The sequence below is a fragment of the Salvelinus namaycush genome, chromosome 3 (genome assembly GCF_016432855.1).
Source record: "Salvelinus namaycush isolate Seneca chromosome 3, SaNama_1.0, whole genome shotgun sequence".
NCBI lineage: Eukaryota > Metazoa > Chordata > Actinopteri > Salmoniformes > Salmonidae > Salvelinus > Salvelinus namaycush.
The window spans coordinates 88,734,974-88,748,991 of NC_052309.1; the positions used below are offsets into that span (position 1 = coordinate 88,734,974).

A 14,018-nucleotide genomic window follows, 5' to 3' on the forward strand; every position below is an offset into this window, starting at 1 on the left:
TAGTATTAGATATATACTACCAACCAACCATCTCCTAATATTAGTGACTGTACTAAAGTAGTATTAGATATATACTACCAACCAACCATCTCCTAATGTTAGTGACTGTACTAAAGTAGTATTAGATATATACTACCAACCATCTCCTAATGTTAGTGACTGTACTAAAGTAGTATTAGATATATACTACCAACCATCTCCTAATGTTAGTGACTGTACTAAAGTAGTGTTAGATATGTACTACCAACCAACCATCTCCTAATGTTAGTGACTGTACTAAAGTAGTATTAGATATATACTACCAACCATCTCCTAATGTTAGTGACTGTACTAAAGTAGTATTAGATATATACTACCAACCATCCATCTCCTAATGTTAGTGACTGTACTAAAGTAGTGTTAGATATATACTACCAACCATCTCCTAATGTTAGTGACTGTACTAAAGTAGTATTAGATATATGCTACCAACCATCTCCTAATGTTAGTGACTGTACTAAAGTAGTGTTAGATATATACTACCAACCATCTCCTAATGTTAGTGACTGTACTAAAGTAGTATTAGATATATACTACCAACCATCTCCTAATGTTAGTGACTGTACTAAAGTAGTGTTAGATATATACTACCAACCATCTCCTAATGTTAGTGACTGTACTAAAGTAGTGTTAGATATGTACTACCAACCATCTCCTAATGTTAGTGACTGTACTAAAGTAGTGTTAGATATATACTACCAACCATCTCCTAATGTTAGTGACTGTACTAAAGTAGTATTAGATATATACTACCAACCATCTCCTAATGTTAGTGACTGTACTAAAGTAGTATTAGATATATACTACCAACCATCTCCTAATGTTAGTGACTGTACTAAAGTAGTATTAGATATATACTACCAACCATCTCCTAATGTTAGTGACTGTACTAAAGTAGTATTAGATATATACTACCAACCATCTCCTAATGTTAGTGACTGTACTAAAGTAGTATTAGATATATACTACCAACCATCTCCTAATGTTAGTGACTGTACTAAAGTAGTATTAGATATATACTACCAACCATCTCCTAATGTTAGTGACTGTACTAAAGTAGTATTAGATATATACTACCAACCAACCATCTCCTAATGTTAGTGACTGTACTAAAGTAGTATTAGATATATACTACCAACCATCTCCTAATGTTAGTGACTGTACTAAAGTAGTGTTAGATATATACTACCAACCATCTCCTAATGTTAGTGAACTGTACTAAAGTAGTGTTAGATATGTACTACCAACCATCTCCTAATGTTAGTGACTGTACTAAAGTAGTATAAGATATATACTACCAACCATCTCCTAATGTTAGTGACTGTACTAAAGTAGTGTTAGATATGTACTACCAACCAACCATCTCCTAATGTTAGTGACTGTACTAAAGTAGTATTATATATATACTACCAACCATCTCCTAATGTTAGTGACTGTACTAAAGTAGTATTAGATATATACTACCAACCATCTCATAATGTTAGTGACTGTACTAAAGTAGTATTAGATATATACTACCAACCATCTCATAATGTTAGTGACTGTACTAAAGTAGTATTAGATATACCCTACCAACCATCTCCTAATGTTAGTGACTGTACTAAAGTAGTATTAGATATGTACTACCAACCATCTCCTAATGTTAGTGACTGTACTAAAGTAGTATTAGATATATACTACCAACCATCTCCTAATGTTAGTGACTGTACTAAAGTAGTATTAGATATATACTACCAACCAACCATCTCCTAATGTTAGTGACTGTACTAAAGTAGTATTATATATATACTACCAACCATCTCCTAATGTTAGTGACTGTACTAAAGTAGTGTTAGATATATACTACCAACCATCTCCTAATGTTAGTGACTGTACTAAAGTAGTGTTAGATATATACTACCAACCATCTCCTAATGTTAGTGACTGTACTAAAGTAGTATTAGATATATACTACCAACCAACCATCTCCTAATGTTAGTGACTGTACTAAAGTAGTATTAGATATATACTACCAACCATCTCCTAATGTTAATGACTGTACTAAAGTAGTGTTAGATATATACTACCAACCATCTCCTAATGTTAGTGACTCTACTAAAGTAGTATTAGATATATACTACCAACCATCTCCTAATGTTAGTGACTGTACTAAAGTAGTATTAGATATATACTACCAACCAACCATCTCCTAATGTTAGTGACTGTACTAAAGTAGTGTTAGATATATACTACCAACCATCTCCTAATGTTAGTGACTGTACTAAAGTAGTATTAGATATATACTACCAACCATCTCCTAATGTTAGTGACTGTACTAAAGTAGTATTAGATATATACTACCAACCAACCATCTCCTAATGTTAGTGACTGTACTAAAGTAGTATTAGATATATACTACCAACCATCTCCTAATGTTAGTGACTGTACTAAAGTAGTGTTAGATATATACTACCAACCATCTCCTAATGTTAGTGACTGTACTAAAGAAGTGTTAGATATGTACTACCAACCATCTCCTAATGTTAGTGACTGTACTAAAGTAGTATAAGATATATACTACCAACCATCTCCTAATGTTAGTGACTGTACTAAAGTAGTGTTAGATATGTACTACCAACCAACCATCTCCTAATGTTAGTGACTGTACTAAAGTAGTATTATATATATACTACCAACCATCTCCTAATGTTAGTGACTGTACTAAAGTAGTATTAGATATATACTACCAACCATCTCATAATGTTAGTGACTGTACTAAAGTAGTATTAGATATATACTACCAACCATCTCCTAATGTTAGTGACTGTACTAAAGTAGTATTAGATATATACTACCAACCAACCATCTCCTAATGTTAGTGACTGTACTAAAGTAGTGTTAGATATATACTACCAACCATCTCCTAATGTTAGTGACTGTACTAAAGTAGTATTAGATATATACTACCAACCATCTCCTAATGTTAGTGACTGTACTAAAGTAGTATTAGATATATACTACCAACCAACCATCTCCTAATGTTAGTGACTGTACTAAAGTAGTATTAGATATATACTACCAATCATCTCCTAATGTTAGTGACTGTACTAAAGTAGTGTTAGATATATACTACCAACCATCTCCTAATGTTAGTGACTGTACTAAAGTAGTGTTAGATATATACTACCAACCATCTCCTAATGTTAGTGACTGTACTAAAGAAGTGTTAGATATGTACTACCAACCATCTCCTAATGTTAGTGACTGTACTAAAGTAGTGTTAGATATGTACTACCAACCAACCATCTCCTAATGTTAGTGACTGTACTAAAGTAGTATTATATATATACTACCAACCATCTCCTAATGTTAGTGACTGTACTAAAGTAGTATTAGATATATACTACCAACTATCTCATAATGTTAGTGACTGTACTAAAGTAGTATTAGATATATACTACCAACCATCTCCTAATGTTAGTGACTGTACTAAAGTAGTATTAGATATATACTACCAACCAACCATCTCCTAATGTTAGTGACTGTACTAAAGTAGTGTTAGATATATACTACCAACCATCTCCTAATGTTAGTGACTGTACTAAAGTAGTATTAGATATATACTACCAACCATCTCCTAATGTTAGTGACTGTACTAAAGTAGTATTAGATATATACTACCAACCAACCATCTCCTAATGTTAGTGACTGTACTAAAGTAGTATTAGATATATACTACCAACCATCTCCTAATGTTAGTGACTGTACTAAAGTAGTGTTAGATATATACTACCAACCATCTCCTAATGTTAGTGACTGTACTAAAGTAGTGTTAGATATGTACTACCAACCATCTCCTAATGTTAGTGACTGTACTAAAGTAGTATAAGATATATACTACCAACCATCTCCTAATGTTAGTGACTGTACTAAAGTAGTGTTAGATATGTACTACCAACCAACCATCTCCTAATGTTAGTGACTGTACTAAAGTAGTATTATATATATACTACCAACCATCTCCTAATGTTAGTGACTGTACTAAAGTAGTATTAGATATATACTACCAACCATCTCATAATGTTAGTGACTGTACTAAAGTAGTATTAGATATATACTACCAACCATCTCATAATGTTAGTGACTGTACTAAAGTAGTATTAGATATACCCTACCAACCATCTCCTAATGTTAGTGACTGTACTAAAGTAGTATTAGATATGTACTACCAACCATCTCCTAATGTTAGTGACTGTACTAAAGTAGTATTAGATATATACTACCAACCATCTCCTAATGTTAGTGACTGTACTAAAGTAGTATTAGATATATACTACCAACCAACCATCTCCTAATGTTAGTGACTGTACTAAAGTAGTATTATATATATACTACCAACCATCTCCTAATGTTAGTGACTGTACTAAAGTAGTGTTAGATATATACTACCAACCATCTCCTAATGTTAGTGACTGTACTAAAGTAGTGTTAGATATATACTACCAACCATCTCCTAATGTTAGTGACTGTACTAAAGTAGTATTAGATATATACTACCAACCAACCATCTCCTAATGTTAGTGACTGTACTAAGTAGTATTAGATATATACTACCAACCATATAGTGACTGTACTAAAGTAGTATTAGATATATACTACCAACCATCTCCTAATGTTAATGACTGTACTAAAGTAGTGTTAGATATATACTACCAATCATCTCCTAATGTTAGTGACTCTACTAAAGTAGTATTAGATATATACTACCAACCATCTCCTAATGTTAGTGACTGTACTAAAGTAGTATTAGATATATACTACCAACCAACCATCTCCTAATGTTAGTGACTGTACTAAAGTAGTGTTAGATATATACTACCAACCATCTCCTAATGTTAGTGACTGTACTAAAGTAGTATTAGATATATACTACCAACCATCTCCTAATGTTAGTGACTGTACTAAAGTAGTATTAGATATATACTACCAACCAACCATCTCCTAATGTTAGTGACTGTACTAAAGTAGTATTAGATATATACTACCAACCATCTCCTAATGTTAGTGACTGTACTAAAGTAGTGTTAGATATATACTACCAACCATCTCGTAATGTTAGTGACTGTACTAAAGTAGTGTTAGATATATACTACCAACCATCTCCTAATGTTAGTGACTGTACTTAAGTAGTATTAGATATATACTACCAACCATCTCCTAATGTTAGTGACTGTACTAAAGTAGTATTAGATATATACTACCAACCATCTCCTAATGTTAGTGACTGTACTAAAGTAGTATTAGATATATACTACCAATCATCTCCTAATGTTAGTGACTGTACTAAAGTAGTGTTAGATATATACTACCAACCATCTCCTAATGTTAGTGACTGTACTAAAGTAGTGTTAGATATATACTACCAACCATCTCCTAATGTTAGTGACTCTACTAATGTAATGTTATCTAACTGTCTTCCTCTTTTCGCCACTACCCTCCCTCCTCCCCTCCCTCCTACCCTTTCTCCAACCCTCCCTCCTCCCTTACCCTTCTAAGTCACTAAGCACTAGTCTACTACCTCTCTAACTCACTAAGCACTAGTCTACTACCCCTATCTCCCTCCCTCCTTTTTTATCCTTCTAATGCACTACAAGGACTACTACCCCTAATGCCTATGTGTTTAGGCTTAGTCGAAATCTCTGGTGGCCCACTTTAGCCATTACCCAGAGCCCTGGTCATTACCCTGGTCTGGGGCTGCAGTTAACTGGCTAATTTATTATCTTAAAGAGTCAGGTCAGCTCAGTAAGAGGGGGCATCATGGGACTGGACAGACAGACAGACAGACAGACAGACAGACAGACAGACAGACAGACAGACAGACAGACAGACAGACAGACAGACAGACAGACAGACAGACAGACAGACAGACAGACAGACAGACAGACAGACAGACAGACAGACAGACAGACAGACAGACAGACAGACAGACTGATCCTAGACCAGCTCTATGACTGAATACTGGTCCTTTTAGATTACATGGACAGGGGACCTGATCCTAGACCAGCTCTATGACTGAATACTGGTCCTTTTAGATTACATGGACAGGGGGACCTGATCCTAGACCAGCTCTATGACTGAATACTGGTCCTTTTAGATTAAATGGACAGGGGGGGATCTGATCCTAGACCAGCTCTATGACTGAATACTGGTCCTTTTAGATTACATGGACAGGGGGACCTGATCCTAGACCAGCTCTATGACTGAATACTGGTCCTTTTAGATTACATGGACAGGGGGACCTGATCCTAGACCAGCTTTATGACTGAATACTGGTCCTTTTAGATTAAATGGACAGGGGGGGATCTGATCCTCGACCAGCTCTATGACTGAATACTGGTCCTTTTAGATTACATGGACAGGGGGGACCTGATCCTAGACCAGCTCTATGACTGAATACTGGTCCTTTTAGATTACATGGACAGGGGGACCTGATCCTAGACCAGCTCTATGACTGAATACTGGTCCTTTTAGATTAAATGGACAGGGGGGATCTGATCCTAGACCAGCACTATGACTGAATACTGGTCCTTTTAGATTACATGGACAGGGGGATCTGATCCTAGACCAGCTCTGACTGAATACTGGTCCTTTTAGATTACATGGACAGGGGGGACCTGATCCTAGACCAGCTCTATGACTGAATACTGGTCCTTTTAGATTACATGGACAGGGGGACCTGATCCTAGACCAGCTCTATGACTCTGAATACTGGTCCTTTTAGATTACATGGACAGGGGGATCTGATCCTAGACCAGCACTATGACTGAATACTGGTCCTTTTAGATTACATGGACAGGGGGGATCTGATCCTAGACCAGTTCTGACTGAATACTGGTCCTTTTAGATTACATGGACAGGGGGACCGGATCCTAGATCAGCTCTATGACTGAATACTGGTCCTTTTAGATTACATGGACAGGGGGACCTGATCCTAGACCAGCTCTATGACTGAATACTGGTCCTTTTAGATTACATGGACAGAGGGATCTGATCCTAGACCAGCTCTATGACTGAATACTGGTCCTTTTGGATTACATGGACAGGGGGATCTGATCCTAGATCAGCATTCCTATTCCACAACCCATGATCCTTTATGTCTCCATGAGTATTCTGACCTGAATGCACAGTCTGACTACTCCTGAAATAATAGCCTGGCTGCCGCATGGTCCCAGGCTGTAACTCCTGAACTATAGCCTGGCTGCTGCATGGTCCCAGGCTGTAACTCCTGAACTATAGCCTGGCTGCTGCATGGTCCCAGGCTGTAAATCCTGAACTATAGCCTGGCTGCTGCATGGTCCCAGGCTGTAAATCCTGAACTATAGCCTGGCTGCTGCATGGTCCCAGGCTGTAAATCCTGAACTATAGCCTGGCTGCTGCATGGTCCCAGGCTGTAACTCCTGAAATAATAGCCTGGCTGCTGCATGGTCCCAGGCTGTAACTCCAGAAAAAATAGCCTGGCTGCCGCATGGTCCCAGACTGTAACTCCTGAACTATAGCCTGGCTGCTGCATGGTCCCAGGCTGTAACTCCTGAAATAATAGCCTGGCTGCCGCATGGTCCCAGGCTGTAACTCCTGAAATAATAGCCTGGCTGCTGCATGGTCCCAGGCTGTAACTCCTGAAATAATAGCCTGGCTGCCGCATGGTCCCAGACTGTAACTCCTGAACTATAGCCTGGCTGCTGCATGGTCCCAGGCTGTAACTCCTGAAATAATAGCCTGGCTGCTGCATGGTCCCAGGCTGTAACTCCTGAAATAATAGCCTGGCTGCCGCATGGTCCCAGGCTGTAACTCCTGAAATAATAGCCTGGCTGCTGCATGGCCCCAGGCTGTAACTCCTGAACTATAGCCTGGCTGCTGCATGGTCCCAGAATGTAACTCCTGAACTATAGCCTGGCTGCTGCACGGTCCCAGGCTGTAACTCCTGAAATAATAGCCTGGCTGCTGCATGGTCCCAGGCTGTAACTCCTGAAATAATAGCCTGGCTGCCGCATGGTCCCAGGCTGTAACTCCTGAAATAATAGCCTGGCTGCTGCATAGCCCCAGGCTGTAACTCCTGAACTATAGCCTGGCTGCTGCATGGTCCCAGAATGTAACTCCTGAACTATAGCCTGGCTGCTGCACGGTCCCAGGCTGTAACTCCTGAAATAAAAACCTGGCTGCTGCATGGTCCCAGGCTGTAAATCCTGAACTATAGCCTGGCTGCTGCATGGTTCCAGGCTGTAACTCCTGAACTATAGCCTGGCTGCTGCATGGTCCCAGGCTGTAACTCTTGAACTATAGCCTGGCTGCTGCATGGTCCCAGGCTGTAACTCCTGAACTATAGCCTGGCTGCTGCATGGTCCCAGGCTGTAAATCCTGAACTATAGCCTGGCTGCTGCATGGTCCCAGTCTGTAACTCCTGAACTATAGCCTGGCTGCTGCATGGTCCCAGGCTGTAAATCCTGAACTATAGCCTGGCTGCTGCATGGTCCCAGGCTGTAACTCCTGAACTATAGCCTGGCTGCTGCATGGTCCCAGGCTGTAACTCCTGAACTATAGCCTGGCTGCTGCATGGTCCCAGGCTGTAACTCCTGAACTATAGCCTGGCTGCTGCATGGTCCCAGGCTGTAAATCCTGAAATAATAGCCTGGCTGCTGCATGGTCCCAGGCTGTAAATCCTGAACTATAGCCTGGCTGCTGCATGGTCCCAAGCTGTAAATCCTGAACTATAGCCTGGCTGCTGCATGGTCCCAGGCTGTAAATCCTGAACTATAGCCTGGCTGCTGCATGGTCCCAGGCTGTAAATCCTGAACTATAGCCTGGCTGCTGCATGGTCCCAGGCTGTAACTCCTGAACTATAGCCTGGCTGCTGCATGGTCCCAGGCTGTAACTCCTGAAATAATAGCCTGGCTGCTGCATGGTCCCAGGCTGTAACTCCTGAACTATAGCCTGGCTGCTGCATGGTCCCAGGCTGTAACTCCTGAAATAATAGCCTGGCTGCTGCATGGTCCCAGGCTGTAAATCCTGAACTATAGCCTGGCTGCTGCATGGTCCCAGGCTGTAACTCCTGAACTATAGCCTGGCTGCTGCATGGTCCCAGGCTGTAAATCCTGAACTATAGCCTGGCTGCTGCATGGTCCCAGGCTGTAAATCCTGAACTATAGCCTGGCTGCTGCACGGTCCCAGGCTGTAAATCCTGAAATAATAGTCTGGCTGCTGCATGGTCCCAGAATGTAACTCCTGAACTATAGCCTGGCTGCTGCATGGTCCCAGGCTGTAACTCCTGAACTATATCCTGGCTGCTGCATGGTCCCAGAATGTAACTCCTGAACCACACAGTGCTATTTGTGCCTTAGCCCAATACTAACCTCTCCATCTCCCCATCTCCCCATCTCCCCATCTCTCCACGTCTCCACCTCTCCACCTCCACGTCTCCACTTCTCCATCTCTCCACATCTCCACATCTCCACCTCTCCACCTCTCCACCTCCACGTCTCCACATCTCCACATCTCCACCTCACCACCTCTCCACCTCTCCACCTCTCCACCTCCACGTCTCCACTTCTCCACGTCTCCACATCTCCACATCTGCACCTCTCCATCTCTCCACGTCACCACCTCTCCACCTCTCCACCTCTCCACATCACCATCTCTCCACGTCTCCACCTCTCCACCTCTCCACCTCTCCACATCACCATCTCTCCATCCCTCCACCTCTCCACCTCTCCACCTCTCCACATCACCATCTCTCCATCCCTCCACCTCTCCACATCTCCACCTCTCCACATCTGCACCTCTCCACCTCTCCACCTCCACGTCTCCACTTCTCCACGTCACCACCTCTCCACCTCTCCACCTCTCCACATCACCATCTCTCCATTCCTCCACCTCTCCACCTCTCCACGTCACCACGTCTCCACCTCTCCTCCTCTCCTCTCTCCACCTCTCCATCTCTCCATCTCTCCATCTCTCCATCTCATGGAGTGCTTCACAGTCCTGTCTTTATCCTGTGTGTATAATAACAAACCTCTCCATCTCTCCTCTCCTTAGAGACCGTATGCCTGAGACCCAGGAGGGTCAGATCACCATGGAGAAGACCCCCAGCTACTACGTCACTAAAGACGTCCCCGCCCGTATCCACAACATGTCCCCAGACACCAGGCTGATTGTGGTGGTCCGAGACCCCGTCACCAGGGCCATCTCAGACTACACTCAGACCCGCTCCAAGAAGCCTGACATCCCCTCCTTCGAGAGCCTCGCCTTCAAGAACAGGACTACGGGTCTCATCGATACGTCCTGGAGCGCCGTCCAGATCGGGATGTATGCCAAGCACCTAGAACGCTGGCTGCAGTACTTCCCCAAGGACCAGCTCCTCTTCATCAGCGGGGAGAGGTTGATCTCCGACCCGGCCGGGGAGATGACACGCGTACAGGACTTCCTGGGGCTCAGGAGGGTGGTCGGTCACAAACACTTTCACTTCAACCCAGCCAAGGGCTTCCCCTGTCTGAAGAGGCCGGAGGGGAATAGTAAGCCTCACTGTCTGGGGAAGACCAAAGGAAGGACTCATCCTAGTATTGACTCTGAGGTGGTACAGAGGCTGAGGGAGTTTTATCAACCTTTCAACAGGAGGTTTTATCAGATGACGGGACATGACTTTGGATGGGGTTCATGGAGCTGAGCGACAGAGACATTAAACGAATCCGAAATTGCACCCTATTCCCTATGTAGCACACTACCCTGGTCAATAGTAGTACACTATAATATAGGACAAAATGACACCCTATTCCCTATGTAGTGCACTACCCTGGTCAATAGTAGTACACTATAATATAGGACAAAATGGCACCCTATTCCCTATGTAGTGCACTACCCTGGTCAATAGTAGTGCATTATTGAGGTTGTTGTACACTATTCTGCTCAAATGTAGTGCACTATTGAGGTATTATGGTGCCCTTTCAGACAGAGATGTTGTATTTTTCTTTGAGGGGTTTTAGGTTGTAACTGTAACATTTTGGAGATATTGTTATACCATGTATATAAGGCAGGCAGCGTGTGTAAAAAGTACAGAAGTCTATTTTATGATAATTTATTTCTAGGATATTATGAACTCACTGAGCTGCCTATCCATGTTTGTTGATGATCGTCACACATCTTTACATTCCTGTTTTTAAAATCTTCATTTGAAGGGCATTTTGTCATCTTGAAATTACCTCAGAAAAATACATGTGCAGGAATTGTGGAAATGAATATATAACAGCACAATTCTGTTCCGGGTAGCAGCACTCGACCAGCAGGGCTAGAGCTATTGTTTCCCTTCATAAACATGCAATGACTTTATAATGCTGCATTAGCGCTCATTCTCCCTACCTTTACCAGGTTGGTTTTTAACATGGCTGTACGAATACCACACCATCTCAGCAAACATGGTTCAATCACAAAGGTTGGATAGAATGAGGACGTACAAATATTGCAACGACCAGAGAATTAGTGTTGGGTCATTGAACACGGAGGCATCTCTGTAGCCTCTTTGTTTTTAAAAGGTGCTAGAAAACCACTCAAGGAGTCCAAATCACCCCATCATTTACCTCCTTAAGATCAGCCTGACCTCCAAAGCCCTGTGGGCCCACTTCATCCACCAGATCAATATATAGAACCCCAGCTGATCCAGTCAGCCTGCTTCCCAAATGGCTCCCTGCTCACTTAATCGTTCACTACTTATGACCAGGACCCATGGGGCATTTAGGGAACAGGGAACCATTTGGGATGCCCTCCCAGTGTCACTATGACAGCTATATCAATACAGTAATAACTCATCATCACATCAATTACACGTGAGTGATGTCACATTACAGCTGAGTGATGTCACATTACAGCTGAGTGATGTCACAGTGCTGTCTCTGGACTCTCCTGCTATCAAACAAGGATCCGTCAAAAGGTGCATTGGAGTCAACGAATGTTGGGATCTTGTGACCACTACACATTAACGTACTGATCTGGAGTTTATGTTGCAGATTCAAGGCTCTTCTGAAAGGGGCAAGTTATTTAAGAAGCTTTACATTACTGTGATAGTCATTAGCACCCCTCCTAGTTCCTCTGCTTGTTGAAGCCAGTTGACCAACCTAAACTTCAATCTTTACATTACTGTGATAGTCATTAGCACCCCTCCTAGTTCCTCTGCTTGTTGAAGCCAGTTGGCCGACCTAAACTCCAATCTTTACATTACTGTGATAGTCATTAGCACCCCTCCTAGTTCCTCTGCTTGTTGAAGCCAGTTGACCGAGCTAAACTCCAATCTTTACGTTACTGTCATAGTCGTTAGCACCCCTCCTAGTTCCTCTGCTTGTTGAAGCCAGTTGACCGAGCTAAACTCCAATCTTTAAATGTGCAGTCTTTTTGATGAGATGCCGTCACCTTTTCATGTTTGTAATCCATTCTTTGTTAGCAGTGAGGTTTGCTTGTGTAATGATATGATGACTCTATTCAGGGATGATGAGCTGACCATGATACAGTATCATGTTATCATCACAGCCCTCTGTAGTCCTGTTAGGTAAAGTTAACAGGACTGCTGTTGGATCAGATGTTATCATCACAGCCCTCTGTAGTCCTGTTAGGTAAAGTTAACAGGACTGCTGTTGGATCAGATGTTATCATCACAGCCCTCTGTAGTCCTGTCAGGTAAAGTTAACAGGACTGCTGTTGGATCAGATGTTATCATCACAGCCCTCTGTAGTCCTGTCAGGTAAAGTTAACAGGACTGCTGTTAGATCAGATGTTATCATCACAGCCCTCTGTAGTCCTGTTAGGTAAAGTTAACAGGACTGCTGTTGGATCAGATGTTATCATCACAGCCCTCTGTAGTCCTGTCAGGTAAAGTTAACAGGACTGCTGTTGGATCAGATGTTATCATCACAGCCCTCTGTAGTCCTGTCAGGTAAAGTTAACAGGACTGCTGTTGGATCAGATGTTATCATCACAGCCCTCTGTAGTCCTGTTAGGTAAAGTTAACAGGACTGCTGTTGGATCAGATGTTATCATCACAGCCCTCTGTAGTCCTGTTAGGTAAAGTTAACAGGACTGCTGTTGGATCAGATGTTATCATCACAGCCCTCTGTAGTCCTGTTAGGTAAAGTTAACAGGACTGCTGTTAGATCAGATGTTATCATCACAGCCCTCTGTAGTCCTGTCAGGTAAAGTTAACAGGACTGCTGTTAGATCAGATGTTATCATCACAGCCCTCTGTAGTCCTGTCAGGTAAAGTTAACAGGACTGCTGTTGGATCAGATGTTATCATCACAGCCCTCTGTAGTCCTGTTAGGTAAAGTTAACAGGACTGCTGTTGGATCAGATGTTATCATCACAGCCCTCTGTAGTCCTGTCAGGTAAAGTTAACAGGACTGCTGTTAGATCAGATGTTATCATCACAGCCCTCTGTAGTCCTGTCAGGTAAAGTTAACAGGACTGCTGTTGGATCAGATGTTATCATCACAGCCCTCTGTAGTCCTGTCAGGTAAAGTTAACAGGACTGCTGTTAGATCAGATGTTATCATCACAGCCCTCTGTAGTCCTGTCAGGTAAAGTTAACAGGACTGCTGTTGGATCAGATGTTATCATCACAGCCCTCTGTAGTCCTGTTAGGTAAAGTTAACAGGACTGCTGTTAGATCAGACCGCATTTATTGGGAACTCAATGGTGCATTGTTGTGTTATTGTTGTTGAAATGGAAATTCAAAGGCTGCGATTCAATCCGATCGCACGTTGCAGTGCTCTTGACATTTAAAAGTCATTTCCAGCTGAGCCAACATGTGCAGTGTTTACCTTGAGTGTCACCTCTGCGAAAGTGGGAACATTACCTCTGTGATAGTGTGCAGTGCTGTAACGAGTCTTGAATTGAATCGTGACCAACGTCTTGCTATTCAGGGCTCACAATTCCTTTCTCCTAAGTCTGTGTATGGGTGACTTTTA

General features: G+C 42.1%; 1 protein-coding gene across 1 annotated transcript in view; it reads left to right on the plus strand.

The window, feature by feature from the left end:
- hs3st3b1a (heparan sulfate (glucosamine) 3-O-sulfotransferase 3B1a) overlaps positions 1-10,735 on the plus strand; it is a 24,192-nt gene extending 13,457 nt beyond the window's left edge. Inside the window, exon 2 of the mRNA XM_038988695.1 lies at positions 10,108-10,735. Within this exon, the coding sequence (XP_038844623.1) occupies positions 10,108-10,735 (628 nt within the window). The remainder of the gene's footprint in view (positions 1-10,107) is intronic.
- Positions 10,736-14,018: the final 3,283 nt, after the last annotated feature.